The sequence below is a fragment of the Lethenteron reissneri genome, chromosome 12 (assembly GCF_015708825.2).
Source record: "Lethenteron reissneri isolate LAM-NWPU_2019-01 chromosome 12, ASM1570882v1, whole genome shotgun sequence".
In the NCBI taxonomy this organism is placed as follows: domain Eukaryota; kingdom Metazoa; phylum Chordata; class Hyperoartia; order Petromyzontiformes; family Petromyzontidae; genus Lethenteron; species Lethenteron reissneri.
Genome location: NC_083790.1, coordinates 2,511,594 through 2,532,675, shown reverse-complemented (window position 1 = coordinate 2,532,675; position 21,082 = coordinate 2,511,594). Strand labels below are relative to the sequence as shown.

Genomic DNA, 21,082 nt, shown 5'->3' with positions numbered 1-21,082 from the left:
CGTCACCACGCAGATGTGTGCGCGATGACATTGTCACGTGGACGTCGGCACGTGATGACGCGTGAGTGATGACGTTGAAAACTGTCGGGAGGTCAAGGGTTAACGTTTCGATTGCTGTTGAAAGTCTGTTTATTTTAATTGTGCAATTGTAGTTTATGGTAACGTAACGATCGTTATAATTAAGTAAGATTTTTATTACGCAACGACAACTTTCCGGTGCATGTATACGACGATTGTTTTACTGCAGGCGGCGCTTGCATGCTTTGTTTACTAAATGCGTTGTATGTACACTATGTTAAAAGTGTTAATCTCGCGTTCCACGTATCGGAGGTTATCGCCAATTTATTTTTTGTATTGTGATAACGCTTGGCCAGTGGTGTGCAAGCAACCAACGATGGCCCTGTTATCTACTACCTCTCTGTGAAGAAGGGCTATTGCCTGAAACGTCGCCTATTACACGCTCGTTTCTTCTTAAAGTCCCACTGTTATTGACAAATGTGTTGCGTTGGTTGACTTAACGTGGGATGATTCGGGTTAAATGCCTTCACTGTTACCGTATTGTCCGGATTATAAGACGCTCTGGAAAGTAAGTCTCGTCAGGTCTCAATAAATGTCCACAGATCTGGGGGCATATTTGATTTGTTCCAAGGGTGATCCCGTTTAGCCAGCTTTTCGGCTATGTGGTGCATGAGCACAGCAATAACAAAAAGACAAAAACATGAATATTGCAGAGGAGTTAAGGAATTGCAAACGTGGGAGCAAGATGCCCCAGAAACAGAGTTAGGTACAGGTGCTGGTAACCTCTGTGTGTTGGTCTGATAGGGAAGTAAATAAGTGGAGTGAAGGTAGGGAACTAAGCTGTAGATTAGAGGCAAGGGTATTCCAGATCTGGTCTCATGCCGGATCTTAAGACGCACCTCCCAACTTTTCTTTAAAATGCGGAAAAGTGCGTCTTATAACCCGGATAATCGGGTATTTGGGATTCAGTATGGTTCATTTGTGGATTGTTACGGGTTGGAGATGGAGCAATGAAATCAGTTCGTGTGTAGATGCTAGGTGGATTGTCACATCGCAAGATTGAGGAGGCCTTCATTCAGCAGTGGATTGACCGTGGCTGATGAGAGGGTTCACTGTGAGATGCATATTTGTTTTTTACACAGTTGCTGAGTACAAGCCAATTTGCACTAAACGTATATATTGTTCAGCAACAAACAACTCTTTTAATTGTTGCCCCCAATACGGTATATGCATGTTTAAGCTACGTCGTGTGTGGCAACAGAGGGCAGAGCAGCGCAATCAATTGTTGTACTGCATGTAGTTGTATGCTCTCACGTCTTCAACTCGCAATGACCAACGTGAAGTATGATCAAGTAAATTCCACAATCTTAACGGCAAGGGGAGGCATTCTTCCAGCAGCTATAATCTGTTTATGCAAGGTGGTCAGCCCTCCTAACACTATCCAAGCTCAACCCTGCAAAGCTTCTCACATCTGACGAGATCAGATGAAGTGTACATAAACATGTGTTGTAATGCTTATCTCAAAAATTTACTTTGGATTGTTGTGTTTTTGTGTGCACCATTGCTTGCATGCAGTTGACTTAAATGGGGAAGACGAAACAAAAGCGACCGAAGGAGGTGCAGTCGTTAACTATGGAAGCCTTCTGCACTCGCAAACGTAGCAAAGCGGTGCCCTCAGAGGCCCTGGCTCAGGTGGCACCCGCGAAATCGCCAGACCATTCTCAGAACCTCAACAATAAAGACACCGGCGCACCCAGCTCAGAGAACCATGGCCCAGACAGAAAGGCCAACGACCCCAGCAGCAGCGACAGTGGCAGCAGGCGCACCTCAGGGCCATCCAGAAAGCGCTTGGGTGACCGGCGAAAGCATATATGGCGGAAGACACACAGGGAACGAAACCACTCCTCCCGCACGTTCCTTCAGCGCGGTGCTAGCAAGGTGACGGGCATGGTGGCCGGGGAGGAGACCGGCAGTAAACGCTGCCAGGCAACATTGCACAAGCCCAGCAGGAAAGAGATAAATGAGAGAGGAAATCAAGCAGAGCCCATGGTCGTCAATCCAATGCAGAGGACAGTCCTGTGTGACATGCAGAACACGTGCCAGCTGATCACGCAGAACACGTGCCAGCTGATCACGCAGAACCGGCTCACGCAGCGCTTGGGACTTTTCAGCCAGATGGTGGAGTCAAAAGATATCAACAATTTGCAGGCCCAAGCAGCAGTTAAACCGTCCAAGACAAGAGGTGCTAAGAGTGATATGTGCCACAGAAAGATACGGAAAGCGAAGCGGGATGAATCTCTCAGGTCGACTGCGCTTCAGTCCAAGGTTGTATTTACGTATTTATTTTAGTGACTTACTTAACTGTTCTCTATTTTGCACTCCTATCGTTTTTTTGTATTGTTATAACTTGCTGACCGACCCCTGTGAAAAATAGCTTCATAGGTCATCAGCTTCCTCCAGAATAAATACAGATGCTGATTCTATTTAAAGATGATACACGTATCACTTTATTTTGAGTATTACAATGTTTATTCCTTGTAAGAGTGTTGAATGTTGTAATTTGATAATGGGGATTTTTTTTTCATGCGATTACAATAACCGTTAAATTATATTTTTTTACGCAGGTGATCGTTGAATTGATCAAATCTCCTTCAGAATTTTTACAAATGGAGTCTGTGAGCCACAGCACGCCTCTTAGCTCGGCACGAGACAGAGCCTCTTTGTGTTCTTCTCTGCAAGGTTCACAGCTCGCAGCCGGCCATGCGGAACGTGCTCACAGAAATTCCAAAGCTTGCGAGGAGCCTGGCACAGATGAAAGGGCTACAAAGACCCGCTCCACAGCAGAAAGCCTCAGGTCGCACACTGGTGTGGGCAGAAAGAAAAAGAAGAATAAAAGGCACAAACACCAGGAGAAGCCAGAGTTAACCAGAGACAAAGAGAAAATGAGTTGTTGCCCAAAAGAGACAGGCGGGGCTGACAACGAATGCATTGACTCTGGATACTGGGACACAGATACAGGCAAGGATGATGCACAGGACTTTACCGAAAAACCTAAGAGTATAAAAATTATGTTCACTTCGGTGTACAACTGTCAATTTACTGGTGGTTGAGGACCATCTCACAACGTACAAATCATTTGGCCATACTTTGCCACGCTAGTCAGTGCAGGTTGGTGAAGGCCAGGAGCATAGATGTTGGGGCATAGTAGAGTATAAGTGTATTTTACTGCACAGGCCTCTGCTGACAATGTAGTTCCTGGAGCAGGCTATAACACCTGTTTCATATACTGTGGTCACTCATCAAAGCATAAACCTGCTTTGATTTCGGGTTTTAATGAGAAATGGCAAATTACTCGTGGTTTAATAAAAGACACGCTTTTAATGTTTTAAAAATATGTTTGCAATGCAAAGCCTAACGACTGTCTTTGATGTGTTTGGTTCTATGCAGTGAGTTTGATATTTAAAGCTGCAAAAACCGTGCAGCACTTCTTGGAATCTCGCACTTACTTCCCAGGTAACTCACCGCACACTCCAGTTAATAATATAGATACATAATAGTCTTTCATGCTACTGTCATGTTTTTGTTGTATGTACATGTCCATATAAGTCATTTGTCAGTCCTCTGATGGGTAAGGGCCTTCCCACGCTGTTTGGGTAATTTGGCAATAAGTTTAAGAAGTTTGTATGATACAATTAGCTCACTACCATGCATCACAGGTGTTAAATAAAGATTCTGATTATAGCCTATGAATGGCTAATGTCATGTACCAACTTTAAACGACATGTCGAGCAAAACTATCGCACACATACTTAAGCTGTCTTAACGAAGAGGAGGGTGACATGATAATCATCATACGGAGGATCCAATGTGAACGAAACTCTCCTATAAAGTTGTGTTGCTACTGGTGGCTTGCCAAAAATACGAAGACAAAAAAAACAGTGCTGAAAAGCACCCGCCTTGGCACCCCAGCCCTGCCGACCGAGGCTTGCCATCCTTGGTGGAGCCGCTATCCCTGCGCCATTGTCTCATGCACGCCTATTGTGTTTTTATATTTATAGCTCTTCAGATTCCTCCAGTATAAATAAATATTCTGATTCATCGTGACCTGTGGACGCACTGCTTGCTGCACACCTGGCACGAGCGCTCTCATTATAAATATATGAATACTTCCGAGGAACAAAACGCACGTGAAAGGCATTACACTCGAATGGCGAATGCATAATTTTGTTCCGTTGTTTAAATCTATTTTTGATAGTTGAATATTGTCATCAGCGGTCGAATGAAGTCTGTCCACTTTGCATCGCCACTCGTTTTCAGATCGGCGCTTGGCGTTGGAGCACCGGCGCGTCCTCGTTTCATGTATAAAATCATCGCAACATCTTGAAGGTCCAAGCCTTGGACGGATGTCCTTTCCCGGGGTGGCGCCACCACCTACTCAGGTGATAAAGGGACCCGACGCTCCGAATGGTGCACCCCCGCCTATGGTTCAGTCGCAGAGAGGTGAGTTTCCTCTGCACACGAGATTGAAAACTCATTCTCGATTTGAAAACTCACTTCGAGATTGAAAACTCATTTATGTAGAACTTAGCTTGTTGTCATTTCCCGCACCTCCAATTAGCATGGTTGGCTATGTACTGTGCAAACGAAGTTCAATGTAACATAACAGACCCCTGTGGGGGTGTATGCACAACGATGTGTGATTATGTAGAGCAACCGATTGAGATTAAGTCGTAAGCAATTTAGCCATTCACTTACTTTTTCAGCATTGGTGAATTGCAGATTGCCTTCAGGTGTATATTTCGGGTAATAGGAAGTGATATGGTTCACGATTTAGTTCATGACTTAGATACCCAACTTTTAAAATTGTCATACTTAACAGCTGATTTATAGTAATTGACTTTTAAGTTAGGCCGCGTAATGATATGATTAAATGTCATCAAGACCCCCCCCCGACCCCACAGCCAAATAATACACAATGAGATGACAAATATGTTGTTATGAGCTCATAAAGGAAAACTTGGCATTATTTTAAAGTGCAATGGGAAATTAGAGAGAGTGGAGGGTATGAGCATTAATATATTTAAATGGTGTATCCTAGACAAATTATAAGAGGAAGATCTTAATTCTGGACTTCTACAGAGGGATGGGGTCAACCGTGCAGTTGTGGGGTGGGGGAGTTCCAGACTACGAGGAACTGCAACGGAGGAGTGACTTCCCATTGTGTGGAGTGCTGAGCTGCGGAGGGGAAAGAGAGCGCGTGGGGGAGTGTAGAGTGAGATGGTAGTTAGGCTGGGTGGGGTAAGTCCATAGGGGATCTTGAAAACTGTGAGGATCACCTTGAATGTTGATGCGGGAACAGATTGGTTAGCCAACTCTTGTTGCCGAGATTAACCATTATGGTTGTGTAAACAATTGTATTGGACGTGTATCCAAGCGTTTATTCTCTCCTTTGCAGGGTTCTTTGAAAGGGGGCGAGAAACCAGTGCTTGCTACCAAATGTCTGTAAGTGAAGTCAAATGATTGTCTGTTTTATAACTCCCACCATCACTGTTGATTATAGATTGTTCTTTTGAATCCAATGCCATAGCATACAACCCACTTTAAAAACGTCACATTTTTTGGTCAAATGTTTTATATTAGCCTTTTTTCGATTCATGTAAGTGAAAATGTGTAATTAAGATTAAGGGAAAACGTGATGAATGGCAAAGAATTTATATTCACTGTTTTGAGCAGAATATGTGTTTCCAGACCTCGCTTCACAAGCAGGAGCAGGCCAAGTCCTTTCTGCATGACCATGCAGCAGCCCTGTGTCCACTCCCCACAATGTTCCATCCAGCAGCTGTCAGCCACCCCACTGTGATGGCAACCCGTCTCCCGAACTTCCAACCTGCTGATGTTGCCGCTGGAGGTGGCTGTTTTGAAAATGTCTCTCAAATCTGCCAGTTCCTGCCTCCAGCTGGGGTTACTGGCTTCACTCCAAAAGCATGCGACCGACCTACTCTGAAGCCTTACAGGGGCCACCAGTCGGAGGTGGTGAGATGTGAGAATTTTTCACGGCGGTCAAGGGCAGCGGCTCATAGCCCAGAAGATGCGTTTGTGCGTGATCACCAACCCTGCACGAGCAACGGCCACTTCTCTGCCTTTGTAGACAGCTGCCCAGTGCATGTCGCCAGGCAGCCTGACCAGGCTAGGCCACGTGAGCAGTTTCCTTCGAATGGCGAATTTGCCTTTAAACAACACGATATGTGTAAGTTTCATCGCGGTTTGTCGCATCACCTACGTTAGCACGGAGTCGGCCCATAACAAGGAGAGGTTCGACCATCGGGCTAACACTCACCAGAAGTCTTTGTGTCACCCGGAGCCAGCAAAGGTTCCCACACGTCCCCAGCCCTCTTTTTCTGCCTCGGATTACAGTCCGGAGGAGTGGCAGTATCCCCGAATGTGCATGTTTTGAACGGTATTTGACAAGTGCGTAATTGTTGCTAGCCAAACACTGCATATTGGCACACATTCATAACTGGCGGGAAGCAGTTGTTTTGTGATGTGGCTAAGAAGTGTTCGTATTTTGTAAAGTTGTATGAACATTGGATTAATTCACTTTACAGTAATTTGTGAAAAGGTTGTGGATCAATTTATTTAGCCGTATGACCAATTGTAGCAATTGCGTGAAGATGTGTCATTACGATTCCAAATGTGTGCAGCTTATGTAATCTCAAACGTGAAGGGAGTCACATTTTTAAACAAGCATCCATCTTTCAGTGAAGCTTATACTTTATATTTGCCTAAAACTAAGGTATTTATATACATTTTTCGAGGAATTTATAAAAGAACTGATTTAACTCGTACATGAATAAATGGGTTAACAGATTACCCAGGTTGCACCTGATTTAGTTTGATCTTAGAAACTAAGCAGGTTTGAGGCTGGATGTGCTTGGATGGGCAACCACCATGCATAAACCAAAGGCTGTTGTGGGGCTGTATTGCCACCAGAGATAAGTGCAGAAATAGCCATTGTGATAATGTACCATGCTCCACCTTCAAGTTGTTCTGACCAGTGTGATGAAGTTGGGTCAAATATCCCCATGATCCACACAGCATGGGGAAGAGGCCCTCGTTAGCAGTGGTTTGACAAAAGGGCTGCACATGTACATTACAAGAGTACCAATTGAACAAACTGTTGAGATATAAGATATACAATGTAATATATATTGTCTTTTGTTACATTTTACAATCTAATGCATGAAGGTAAACTTGTTCTTATAAGTTACTTTTACTATTCGAAACATTTATGTGGCTGAAACCAATGCAACATCGCTAGCACTATGTAATTTGTTGAATTTGTTTAATGTATATGACAATATTTTTGTCGATTTTTATAATATATTTAAAAGTGGAAGGAAATAACATAAATCTTGAGAGTTTTGCTTATGTTTAAAATTATTTATTTTTGAAACCACATGCTTTGATGTTTTGCGGCTTTTGCCCATGCATTCCTGCCTGATTTGCATTCAACTGTCTTGTTATTTCAGGAAGCAATGCATTGCTTGGCAGTGTGTTTGATTTTAACTTGCTGTACGACCTTGGTGGAATCTGAGTGGAGAATGTACGCTTTGGCCAATCAAAATAGGAAGTCGACGCATGGCCAAGACCAAAAGGCTTCGTTTAACTAGACAGAATCCTCTTCTTGGTTCTTTTGGTAAAGTCACGTAGAAGGGAAATAATAAAATAAAACATAATATAATTCTCACGACGTTTCGGCCACAACGCAAGCAGCCGTCCTCAGGTGAATAACAGGGCTGCTTGCGTTGTGGCCGAAACGTCGTGAGAATTGTATTTTATTATGTTTTATTTTTATTATTTTATTATTTCCCTTCTACGTGACTTTACTGAAAGAACCAAGAAGATGAATCCCTGCAGTCACGAAAGCTTTAAATCGAAATTTAGACAGAATCCTCTTAATCTTTTTTTTTGCATCAGATATCCTTTTTGCGGATATAAAAAAAACTAATTTTGTCACATTAATTGAACTTAATTCACGTGCAAAAATTATGGTTATCCATTCATCATATGTAAAAAAAAATGTGCGTGGTTGTACCGATCAACATCGCGAAAGTGCGTCTGAAATGGGTTTTGACTCGCAAATACCACTTTGTTAATACACCGATTGGTGTATTTTGATGGGTTTAACCAAATTATATTAGCCGAAAATGTAGGTTTTCCTAGCCAACATCATTAACGTAACTGACCTGATATTATTGCGAGGTGGCAGAGGATTGTGCACCCGTTGCCAACATTTAATAACTAAGAGTGGACTAGGTATTTGATTTCGTCGACTAGACTAGAATTCCTGAGATAATCTTTAACAGAAATCCACTGGCTAAGACTTGACTCACGATCTGCAATTTGTTGTGAATTTTCTTAAGACCATGACTAAGAATGCGCACTGTCGCCAGTTTAGAGAGAGATCTGTGGCTCATTTCATTGACGTAGTAAAAAGGAAGTTGGCTATAATTGCATCACGTTCCAAAGTAAAGGTGTCGGAACCACCACACCTCTTCGTCATTACCAAGGCCGGAGGAAATGTTTACTGAGATTTAAGAGTTATGTTCGTTGTGCTAAAACATCATGCATTACAACCCCCTGTCTGTATTACATAACATCGTGGGTAAAATAAAAACAGGGTGATTAAATTCAGGGAATGTATAAGTATGAGCAAGCCAGTATATTTCGAGCCTGTAAATGAGTAAATACACTGCTGCCGTTATGTAATCATTGTGAGTCATGTTTGAGTGGAACGCGTGTCGTGTATTTCATTTGAGATTATTCAACGCAGACTTTGCCGATTCATCGGTTACGGAGAAGTTTAACTTTTACACAATTTTTCCATAAACTTTCACCGTAGTATTGAGATGAATTTCGAAACAGGTTTGAAAGCGAGGTGTGAATTCGTGTCAAAGCATGCAATTATATTCTTTGGATCTTTCGGTAAAGTCACATAGATAGGTTCAAAGAAAATACAAAAACTACGACGTTTCGATCACAACACAAACGGTCTTCAGGAAAAGGGGGGTGGGGGGGGTGAGCTTCCATAGGCAAATCAAGTTTTTATCTATAAGGGTTTGAAATGGGAGTAGCCCAAATGTCAGCAGCCAATGGTTGGTTTTCCACCAAAGGGCTGCCAGGTGAAAATTAGCATGTTCATGAGAGATTAGCATGTTAATTGGGGATTAGCATGTTAATTGGGGATTAGCATGTTCATGGGGAAATCGCAGAGCCGCAACCGAGGGGTAGTCGGCGCGCGAAGTGGCTGTGTGAGTGTGAATCCTGTGAAAGTGCAAGTTTGAAATGGGCGTAAAGCAATTATCATTACATTTTGTTTATGAAGATGGTTCTGTTACGACCCGTACAATTATTTTCATATCGGAAGGTGAAAACTCCTTTTTATCGTAAAAAAACAATAGCAACCGATATTCTCGATATTAACCTGGCTCCCAACGTTTGATTGCCACGCGTGCCTAAAAGCACTGGGGAGTGGACATCTAAACCAGTCAAGTAAGTTCCAAATGCATAATAATTACGTATTTATTCAAGAAAGCCACACTCATTCCAATGACTCTTTTTCAGTAGGGTCCTGCATTGAATTTTTCTTATTTTAAAATAGCCACCACCGCCTCGCTAAATGAAATTTGTTTCACAAAGTCAGACGTAAAGAGACCCGGATGAGTCTCGTTTTGCAAGAGTGACCTGGGTAAGCGAAATTATAAAAGTAAAAACAACAAACAAAAGTAGAGCAATGGAGTATGGAAACAGCAATCAGAACAAAAACATTCACGCGAGGAGTCAAAAAATTGCAAACAGCAATGGTTAACCAAGGCTTAATATTACATTCTCTGCAGGGCAAAGCGGTTAGCAGATTGCCTTTATCAAACAACCCTCCAGCCACATTCACTTGACCAGCGTTATTTATAAAGTACAGAGTATGCTCAAACAACCCCTATTCTTAACACAGCATGGGAGGGTCCTTCATCCAGCAGTGGATTTACAATCGTCTAAATGATGTATTTACTACATATGCCAATTTTTTATTAACACATTCCTGCGGAGACAGCTGGTAGGAACGTTGGGTTGCTCGGTCAATGGCCAGGGTCAACGGCGGCGTGGTGTATTCCGCAAATATGCCCAACTGAGGGCGGGCACAAGCTGGCGTGAGTAGGTTAAACGTTGAGTTTTATAAGGGCACCACGGGGTGACCAGCCCCACCCCACCCAGCCCCTCCCTGCACGACGGACGGACACAATAATCCCCTGTGGGCTGGCGTAACCAGGAGGTTCCTACCAGTATAATCCAGAGAATACGGTGAGTGAATCAGACACATGGGATACGTTACACGGTGAATGGGCGACGGAGCAATACCCCACCTATTGCTTTAAAATACGGTGGATAGGGACGGGGGTGGAAAGTGCTTCTTATAATCCAGTAAATCAGAGACATGGGGATACGTTACACGATGAATGGGCATGGGAAGCAATGCCTCGGAGTAAGCCAGCCCCTGCTGCTCGCTACACCCACGTGCTCACGACTCACGCCCTATGTAAACAGTTACCCACTTGCCGGAAGCCGCGACGCTTTACCCTTATATGGCATTAACCACGCCCCCTCGAGGGAGCACGCCCTCTGATTGGCTCGCGAAAGGAAGGGGGGCGTGACCAACCCCACCGGGCCCATTGACCACGCCTCCCTTATAGCCCTTCCCTCTCCTCGGCCCGACAGCCCTGCCCTTGCCTTGCCCCCTCGGCCCATGCTCAGCACCCCCAGCCCCCTCGCCCATTGACGACGAGCGGCTTTGGCTCTCGGGGAAGAAGCACGAGAAGGAAGTGGCTTGCTCCAGGCACGCACCTCGCAGACTCGAGCCTCCGCCGCACTCTCCTGCACATCCGGTACCTCCTCCCCCCCCTCCTCCTTGCGACCCACGTGGTGGAACCTGCCGCTTCCTCACTCTGCCTCATCAGCAATGTGTCGCACTCTCCGCTGCTCGTCTGGTGCTGCTGCTGCTGCTGGTGGCGTTGGGTGCAGTGGACACTGAGCCCCTCCACCTGCTTTGCTTTCGCCCCTTCGCTCCCTTGCCTTCGCCCGACGTCTGTAGGTTGAGTCCCGACTGTGGGTCACCTCCGCTACAGTCAGAGCCCGGGGGCTGTCTTGCTCACCCCGACTTACTCGCCGCCCTTCCTGCCTTCCGCTTATCTCTCACCTCGTTCCACTTATCCGCCGCACCGCTCCTCCTTATCCACTCAACCGACCTCCTGGCCTGCTGTCCACAACAACAACCACCACCAGCAGCATCAGCATCATGTCTGCTGTCACTGCCTGCGGCCGGGGTTCCCGTGGCTCTGCGCTGACCGCCGCCCGCGCCCTCACCGTGCACACGGGCAACGTGGTGAACCGGGGCGCGCTCAGGAACAAGTACGGCTCTTCCCCCAGCGAGGAGGTGAGTCTGCAACGGGTCTGCACGCATTCGAGTCGCTTTTCTGAGACCGGCAAAGCCCTAGCCATGGAGTCAACATTGGCGGGGGGCAAATCTTCCAGGGGTTTGGGGGTCCCAACCCAGAAAAAAAAAATCTAAATTTGAAAACTCATTTTCTGCCATTTCCTGCCTAAAATATTAAAATATTCACTAACACATGGGATGGACTTTTTATTTATTTATTACAATAATGTCTAATAGTGTATTGTATTACATCGCTATGTTTTTACTTCTTTACCATTTCTTGTTTCATTGTATGGAATGTTTGAGATTAGGGATTAAAAAAGTACACTCATAAAACCACAACCATATGAACATAAATCTATGCATTGATTTATATGAAAAAAGTCCAGATATTTTAGGGGGGACATTTTTTGCATATTTGAATATTGGGGGGGGGGGGTGTGTGTCCCCCCCCCCCCCCCCCCCAATATATATTATAATTACGGCCTTGGTTCTGGGTCTGGTCTCGTCTGGTCTTCATCTAGGTCTGAGTCTAGGTGTGTGGTCTGTGCAAGGTTTGGGTATATGCATTGGTCTGGTTTCGATGTGAGTGATCTAAAGACGGAGTTGGTTTTATCCGTTGGTCTTATTGTGTTTCGAATTAAGAAGTCTACTTTTGGATCTGTGTGAAGTCTGGTGTTTTTCTTGGTTTGGGGTTCGTTTGGTTCTAAGTCTGATTAAGATTGAGTCTAGTTGGGGTGTGAGTCAAGTGTGTCAGGAACATATCAGAGCTCTGGTCTGGGTCTGTCTCAATCTGGTCTGCGTTTATGTTGGCTTATGATCTGCAAACAGTGTCTCAATCCGAAATGCTTATGGAGTACAGGTCGTGTGCTTGGTTATAGTGGCCAGGCGATGTGTGATGGCTCATGCTGACAATCATAGAGAGGACTCCCGGTTCATTTACGGTGAATCTTGGCCATCCATAGTAAAGAGGTAATGGTCTCGTGGGAAGTCTTTCGTGACTGATTGTGCCATGGTCATTTATGGTAATTGATGCTCACTTAATCACACGCAGAGCTTCATTTATTTACGGTGACCCCGGAGTAGGTCACATGGCAAGTAGCCGAAGCCATAGCGTCAGGTATACTGGATGTGGTGTGCTGGGCTCTGACATATGGGTTCCTCACCTGGCAAGACTCGGGTGAATTAAGCCCTCCGAACACGATATTGTTACTCATTGTTTTCCGGCAATGTTATACATTAAAACAAATAGGACACTGAGAAGCATGGGGGAAAAAATGTCATGTTAGCAGCTGCATGTAAGTAACCAAAAAATTATTTTATGGCCATTCGTGACTATAGACAGCCCTGTTGAACCAGTGTTGATCTCCTGCACTGTTAATCAGACTTGTCTGGCCTCATAAGCAGAGCTAGTTATGCCGTCAGTCCGAAATATAATCGGGTTACGCTTTTGAATTTTTCGTTGGATTTCTGACGGTTGACTTCTGCCCTCCAATGTGCCCCGATTTTTGTTGCCTCGCAAGCGATGTTTTGTTACTTATTTAAATACGAAACCACTTGCACTGCATGCGCCTGCATTCGTTGCATCATCCTCCGCATCTGTCAGCTTGGCAAACTGCTTAGTCATGGAAGGCGTAGGTTCACTGAAAGCTACTTGTCATGCTGAGTCACCTCAATGATGCACAATGCAACTTGGTGGGTGGGTCAGGTAGAACGCTTTCGAGGGAAGCCGGACCTGGGGATTTTAATCAACAGTGGCAAGTACGGGCAGCGCTTGCTAAAGGGCGGCGTTTTCAAGCTTGGGAAGCTCAAGATTAATTTCGAATTACTGTACAGTGAATAAAAAAAATACTTTTAACGACCACAGTGATCAATACTCCTCCACATTACTGTGTGTGTGTAATATGCTCGCTTCGCTTGTCTGCATTGAACAGAGAGAAATACATGGCATACACGCTGCTTTTTGTGTTTAGTTTCTTGTCCTTAGCTCCGATTAGTACGGTTGGTTACGTATGGGACGAAAGAAGTTCAACATGCGTAGATATATACACATCTGCCCTACACCCAATGCATACTGATGGTCATGAGTGAAGTGAGTCATTGTCCGTGGATTTTATTCATATGTCACAATAATAACGATAGTAATTTTCAGTCCTTTGTCAAGCCACCGCTGGACAGAGGCCTCCAAACAGCGGTGTCAATCATGGGATTTGTTTGAGCATACTGCACCACGCTGGTCATATACCAGCCGCCACTGATGGTAGCCGTAGCAGGGGATCGAACTCTGACAACCACATTTGCGGCCCATTGTGCTAACCACTAACCACTGCTCCTCACCCATACGACAAAAGGTGTATACGCACCAATTGAACACTTGCCTTTGGGCACATCGGTACGTTCCTTTCGTGGAACAAAAACTGAAATGTGCGTTAAGAAGTAGGGAGAGGTGCTTGCTTGGAATTACACCGAGAGACAAAAAGAGGAAGGCAGGGATCGCAGAACAAATGCAAGTTCTAGACATCATATTGACAGCTGAACAGGTAAAGCCCACGCAGCTCTTTTTCAGAGGCGACCTAGCCACACATGACGGCTCATAGAAGTCACTTATATCGTATGTCGGAATTTATAGTCGTAACCAAATAATCCCAAAATGTGTTTCTAAATATGGAGGTCAAAATTGGAAGACCTGGATTTAAAAAAACACCGTCCGTCGGGAGGGAGAGACATGCAAACTCCAAATATACAGCAGGCATCAGGGTCAGGATCGAACCCATGACTTCCTGTGTACCAGGCGAGGTAGTTAACATCTCACCACCGTGGTGCCCATCTCACAAGCTTTAAGTCAAGATTTTTTATTGAAAGTTAAGAAAAGTGAGTGGGCTTTGGCAGGACACGTCATCGCGAGAAGGGACGATGAGCTGGTGGTCGAGACTAATGACAGAGTGGCAGCCAATGGAGCCAAGACACCCCAGAGGGCATCCGCTGTGGAGACAAAGGGATGAGATGGAGTCGGATGGATTGTCGCACTGCGGAACCATGATAGAGGGGCAATGGCTTGCTGAGACCTTCATCCAGCAGTGGATAGGTCAAGTAAACCCATAGCTTACAACATAAAGGACTTGGAAATTCTCCATTCCCATGCGTGATTCGCTGCATGTGATGTGAGCGTGAAGATCCAATGTAATCGATTAAGTGATGCATCAATGCAACCCTTTGAGCAGCTTGTTAATATCCTGCCCTACCATTACACCATCTTTGTTAAAATGTGAAATTGGCTTCCGATGTCGGAAAACGTAACGGCCCTCAACTTACGTCCAGCTTTCTACCAAACTTACGATAAACTGAATTATCAGACGCACGCCTGGATGCCTTATAGTATTGAATGAATGCAGCTGGTCTCCGCTTGAATAAATGAATGAATGCAAGGGATTGGCTGATTCATAAGGCAAGGATGTATCGGAGTCCCCAAGGCCAGCAATGGAAACCCTTGTTACAAATCCCAGACTCGTGTCCTCCTTTTGTGTAAATGTTTGCGTTAACGATATCCTCCCCCTCTCCTTCTGCAGCTGGTGGACTGTGTGAGGAGCACATTATCCGATTGGGCTTCAAAGCTCGACGGGGGAGAGGTAAGCACCCCAAGACATCCATCACGACACGGTCTCCAGTCTGTAGTTAGTTGTGCTTATTTACTAATTCCAGTGTTTCAGCTGGAATTTACATTCAGACAGAATCCTCTCATTTGCAAGGGTTGCTCAGGGTGTCAGCCGACACATGCTTAGCAAGCACATTAATGGCACGTTTTAAATCTATGACATTTTGTCCATCGTCTCTCGTCAGTTCTCTTGATGCACACCCTGCCCCTATTCCGCTCCATGTTTTGTTTTGCGACCCCCGACGCATGTGCGCGTGTCTCTTTATCCTTTCGCTCGCGATCAGTCGCCTTCGTACCTGGCCCAGGATGTTTGCGTATGCCCGGGCACGGAGAAGATCAGTGCGGAGGATCGTGACGATTTGAAAATAACCGGTACGGCCACGTCGGTGTTAATGGAGGGGTGGGGTCCCTCCTTTGGGGGATATATCAGCCCAGGAATGTCGAGGCGGGGCGGGGGTGGTGCTGAGCCCCCTGCTGCTGAAGGTTCAGCCCCCCCCCCCCCCTTCCTAAATTCATAAAGTGAAGTCATTTTTTTATACAGAGTGCATTTGTTATCATGTACTCTGTTCTAGCTCATCTCCTATTTGGAGTCGTGAGCCAGTGGTGGAAATTACAATTTCCTATTCTGGGAGCGAGTCGATCCATATGACAACCGCTGTTGACCAGCCTCACGTTATAGTACAAATTTTATCGACCCAGAGGGATGATAGACTGAGTCAACCCCTAGCGAGGATTGCAACTCGCAACCTTCCGATTGCTAGCCGCTTGCTGTACCGCTGAGCCACCTGGTCAGACTCATAATTTCCAGGGAATCGTTTAACGTTTTTTAAATATTGTTGTTTTTTTGGCTTAAAGTCACTTGTCAATCCTGGTTTCTAGGCGACTCAGACCACTGAGTAGTTAGCCTCCCGTTTTTAAACCTTCTCATCGGGTGTAATTAATTGGTGTGCTCAGCTCATTTTCCAATTAATTATTGCATGATTCATTTGTTTGATTTTTCAATTAACTTGGCTCAATCCCAGCTCTAAGAATGGTAATATATGGTTATAACTGTTATGCAATAAGCATTTCTCTGTAGCAGAGCGTGTGAAAAATCTGTTCACTACTGTGTGTGAAGAAGGAGAAAAATAGTCGGTCACCGATCATCGAGAATGCATGTTCTGTGATATCTTCTTCAACGGGTTATTCTCCAACACTAGCAGCGGAATAAAAAACAAAGAGGGTTACAATACTAATGTAACGTGGAATTCTTTATTTGCTTTGTTGCTAAGTAGACTAAGGCATTTTTGGACCGGCGAATTGGGTGGGGCATGATAAGCGGAAGGGAATTTTTTTTTCATGCATTCCTGACCTCGTGCGCAAGGTTTGTGTTGGCACCAGGGCAATTTTTCGTCCAGCTGTATTTGGAGGCTGACAAGTGGTAACTTCTAATTCTTTTGGCGAGCACTTAGGTGTCCTGGATTGTCTGAATTAATTTATCTTGGTAAACCTCCAGTTACTCTTGTTTCCGCTGACTCCCCTGTTCATTCTCTCTCTGGCAGCCAAGATATTTTTGCTGGGAGGCGATGCGCAAGTCATTAAGCCGGCCGTGGAGAAAGGTACAGCGGAAAAGCCCTCTCTTCCCATCCATTCAAATTTATGTGCTCTCGTGCAGCTCGCCAGCCACCTGCGGCTGAACAATACAAATGATGTGGGTCATTGCGGAGCCGTGGCGCAGTAGTTGGCACACTGCGCTTTGAATCTGATTCCCAGCCATTGGCTAACATCAGTGGCGAGTGACATCTCAGCCGGTCATGTTCCACCACTTCACCATCCCACACTGACCAGCGTGGTGAAGTATGGTCAAGCAACACCTGCAACTGGCATGGTGAGAGCCCTTTATCCAGGAGTGGATTTACAAAAGGCGTGATCACTATTTGTTTTTCATTATTATAAGCCATGGCTCAAGCCACAGCTTGGCGAAAGCCTCCTTAAGCCACTACCACGGTTTTGGGATTTAATAATCCACCTGGTGCCTGCACATGAAAAATTTAATTGTATGGAAATCAAAGTACATCAGCACAGAAAATCTACACAACCACAGTGATACTTCAATTTTGGTGGCTTAAATCTCAGAGACAGGAGATCAGACGACAGCGTTTTAGGCCATAATTGCCGCTGACCAGGAATTTGACTTATGTTGATATAACCCAGAGGCTTTTCTCACTTATCGGTCAAGATTCCGGGATTAATTGGCTCGTCCATCCTGGTGGAAGACAATGGCATCTGAGGAGTGTCATGGGAGTGGCACAGTCCATTCAACTTTAATTACATCTGTGCCTAGTATTTTTCCATAAGACTAAATTCCATCCTGTGCCTTAGTTCCAGATGCTTTTATTGCTTTAACAGAAAAATCGGTAACAAGTGAGGCATCCAGAGATGTTGGTTAAAACCCATTGATGTGAAAAACACATTTGTTGCTGGTGTATATCCTGGAGCAAACCAGAGGAGCTAATTCCTTCTTCATACTGCAAAGTGAGCTTCCGTGGTATCATCATCATCATCATCGGCCATGGTCAATCCACAGCTGGATTGAGGCCACCACAAAGTTCCCGCCACCTCGTTATCCTGTGGTGTATTAAGCCATCAAGCATCTGGACGTGAGCTTGTTTCTTCACTGCTCCATCACCTTGGTGGACGTGATCTCAGATCCGGAATAGAGGTTTTTGGGGAAGATCACGTAAATGTGTCGTTAAGCCCGCCACCACCCGACACGGCAAATTAGTTGGAATTGTAAATATTGTCGGTTTACTCTCCAACGCGCCGGTGTGCTGAACTAGTAACTAATATTTACGTGATCTAACCCAAAAACCTTTTGTGGATAATATTGGGCGCGACAGCCTACGTGTTAAAGTGTGCTCAGACTCGTTCCATTCGTTGGCCGACACTCCGTCCGTTACACTAGACCACTTGCCAATGTCCCTACTTGTGTCATTATCCTGCCTTACCTTCTCGAATCCACGCATGCCTCTCCCTGTCTCTCGGTGCACTGGCAAGCATGCACGTCCGCTATGCTTCTTTGCACACTTGCGTTTTTAGTTCTATAATTTTCGATACGATCAAAACAACCTTCACGACCTGCACGGCGTGGGGAGGCCCTCACCCAGCAGTGGATTGGACAGACGGTGACGACGATCCGGCGATGACGACGATTGTGATGAGGATGGATGATGTGCGATGGCCCCGCAGCGTGCATGGCTCTGGGCGTGTCGCTGCTGGACGCCGTGGTCCTGGCGCCGCCGCCACTGCCTGAGGAGGAGAAGCTGACGGCGGACCGGCTGTCCCCCTACTGGGCCGAGCTGGAGAGCCTCATCGCCGCACACAAGGTGGCGACCATCGGCACCTCCGACCTGGACAGCCAACTTCTAGAGGAGCTCTACCACTGGGCACAGGTGGGTGGCTGGGTGGATGGATGGGTGGGTGGATGGGTGGGTGGATGGGTGGATGGGTGGATGGGTGGATGGGTGGATGGGTGGATGGGTGGGTGGGTGGATGGGTGGGTGGGTGGCGCTATTGGGCAGTTTGAGGCGGTCAACAACAACAGAGGCCTGGCGAGCGATGCTCACAACAAAAGCCAGAGCAACGGGTGGATAAAACACAGCAAGTTGGCACAGTGGAGCATCTGCTGGTCATCTCAGTCAGTTAACTCATAACACCTGGGCCTGTCCCATGACCTCCTGCTAGTGAGCTTTTGACACCTCACGTGGCCTTCGCGCAGAGCAGCTAGTCCGACATCATTCCCTAATGCTCAACAAGTCTCATCAGCGAAGGACCGTTGCGCCAAACGTGTTACCTCTTGCGGAAGCATTCGCATGAACTGCTCTAGCTGCCATACACCATTGTCTCGAGTAAGTCGTTTGATCTACGGATACGGGGGCGACCACGGGGGTGGCGCCATTCCTTTGAGCGTCTGTTGAAATTATTTAAGTTGGGTGTCCTGCCGTCGCACACGGCTCCGGTAACACGTTTCCTTGGTGCCACCTGCCCTGCGCCGCACGCAGGTGAAGCCGGCTAGCAACCAGGTGAACCTGGCCTCCTGCTGCGTCATGCCGCCCGAGCTGACGGCCTTCGCCAAGGAGTACGACATCCAGCTGCTGACGCACAACGACCCCACAGGTGCCTCGTCGCTCTCTCTCTCGCTGCCGGCGCGCACAAACCGGAGCGGCCGCGTCAGTCCGCTCCGGCGGTGCCAGTGAATGGTCGCGATTCGATTCAGAGTCGTGCATCGATTTGAGGATTTATCGGTTGTACAGATTTGTCGCCTCGATGTAAACTGCGAGGGAGGCGCTGTGTGAGTAATTGATGATGTTGATCATCACTTTGGTGTTTCGTTGCTATTATCCATTGGCGTTGTCTTCTTCAGTTGTGTTTTCTCCATCATGCTAAATGTAAGAGAATGTCTTTTTGTTTTCTACTTTTGTATAAATTGTACAGAATGTATTATCGCCTGCATGTTTTATGTGTGTATTGTGAGGGTGGCAATCAATTTTAATACTATCATTGATGCATCATTATATAAATAAAAATATATATTTATTTATACGTGTGTGTGTGTGTGCGCGTTGAACATATTCCAGAAATTCTACCGACAAAGTCTTTCCAGGACATGGTGGCTACTGTGGCGCCTGAACAGGCAGAGGTGTGGACGCCTCTGTGGGTCCTGCGCTACTCGGTGATAATCAAGTGTCGCGGGGTCCTCAAGTCCAAGGGTTATTTCCTGCAGGCACGGAGGGACGCCTGAGTGAGGAGCAGTGACACCGCAACTCCAACTCTCCGCCAAGCTTCGCCAAAACAGGCGACGGCAAACCTTGCCGTAACGATTCGCTGCTTGGGGTCGTTGCGTACGAAGATTTACGAAAAAAGAAAAACATGCATAAAATGTTCCCCATGCCTGCTTTAGCTGCTGCTGTCACCAGCCCTCTGCAATGAACGATCGCTACTGGAGAAATTAACAAAATGAGTTTCGCATCGTTTTAAACTATACAAATTTTTTTTTCAAATCTTCTTCCCATTATTTACACTTTTTTCTACAAAATAACTTTGTATTGCCTTTTTACCTGCACCCTTTGCTTCCCTCCTGTGATTAAACCATTGTTATTTAATCATGTGAGATTCCAGTGCAAGTCATTATTACTGGTCATCAGTAACCGGAATGATTTTTTTTTATCAATATACATTTCACAGATAATTTTCGGGTTTTGGTTTGTGGATGGGGGGCTGCGACACCTGCGCCAAATTATACATCCGTTTGTGAAAGCTATCACAACGTCTTAAAAAGCCACTTGCTTTGGCAATTGCTGTTGTGAAACCACGTGGATCTACGTCCGCGATAGATCCCTGCCTCTTATTTGGAAAGGTACGCGTGGCATACACATTTTTTCGGAAGGTGACAGGCCGTGGTGGCAATGGCACGCCTGTAATCCAGCACTGGAGGCAGTGCTTGGTAATTGCACAAATGTTGTGAAACGCCTTTTCCCATGAGTGTCGAGGTGCCATAGCCTGGCTTGCCAGGAGAAGGCTGTACAGCATATGTGGACTCCACTTGTACCGTTTAACACGTAGCCTTTGGCGACCAATATGGTGCATAATAAAGGTTATTTGTGTTAGATCGCGTGGATATACATTTGTCGTAAAATCCGCCACCACCTAACAGCCAGTTAGTAAGATTTGTCACGTAAACACAACATGCCAATTAGTTATTCGTTAAGCACACCGGTGTGCTTTGAGAGTGAACCCACGACATTTACGACGTTTCGCTGATGATTAGAACCAGCATCATCAGGCGATAGCAGGACTCACGGCAATATTGTTCTCGACTGAAATCTCTGGTTTCCAGCATTCGTGGAGAGGTCTTGCTCGGTTCGCTCCATAGCACGTGCCCTTTCCCA

At 45.9% G+C, this 21,082-nt stretch overlaps 2 protein-coding genes across 9 annotated transcripts; both read left to right on the top strand.

Annotated features, from left to right (window-relative positions):
• The first annotated feature begins 29 nt into the window (after positions 1 to 29).
• Positions 30 to 8,782, top strand: LOC133341749 (uncharacterized). 8 transcript variants are annotated; one of them, XM_061550424.1, is made up of 8 exons: positions 113 to 183; positions 1,057 to 1,132; positions 1,594 to 2,343; positions 2,643 to 3,036; positions 3,466 to 3,531; positions 4,336 to 4,518; positions 5,474 to 5,520; positions 5,752 to 8,782. In XM_061550424.1, exons 3-8 carry the CDS (start codon positions 1,603 to 1,605, stop codon positions 6,301 to 6,303), a joined length of 1,983 nt encoding a protein of 660 aa, XP_061406408.1. In that variant the 5' UTR covers positions 113 to 183; positions 1,057 to 1,132; positions 1,594 to 1,602; the 3' UTR covers positions 6,304 to 8,782. The 8 variants fall into 8 exon arrangements, with proteins under 8 accessions (XP_061406411.1, XP_061406409.1, XP_061406410.1 ...); XM_061550423.1 differs by having other exon boundaries at positions 135 to 183; positions 1,050 to 1,132; XM_061550427.1 differs by lacking the exons at positions 113 to 183; positions 1,057 to 1,132 and adding an exon at positions 30 to 61.
• A 2,008-nt stretch (positions 8,783 to 10,790) lies between these two features.
• Positions 10,791 to 20,299, top strand: GCLM (glutamate-cysteine ligase modifier subunit). The gene is made up of 8 exons (XM_061550422.1): positions 10,791 to 10,955; positions 11,162 to 11,503; positions 15,070 to 15,129; positions 15,440 to 15,527; positions 16,697 to 16,753; positions 18,384 to 18,586; positions 19,196 to 19,310; positions 19,772 to 20,299. Exons 2-8 carry the CDS (start codon positions 11,366 to 11,368, stop codon positions 19,933 to 19,935), a joined length of 825 nt encoding a protein of 274 aa, XP_061406406.1. The 5' UTR covers positions 10,791 to 10,955; positions 11,162 to 11,365; the 3' UTR covers positions 19,936 to 20,299.
• Positions 20,300 to 21,082: the final 783 nt, after the last annotated feature.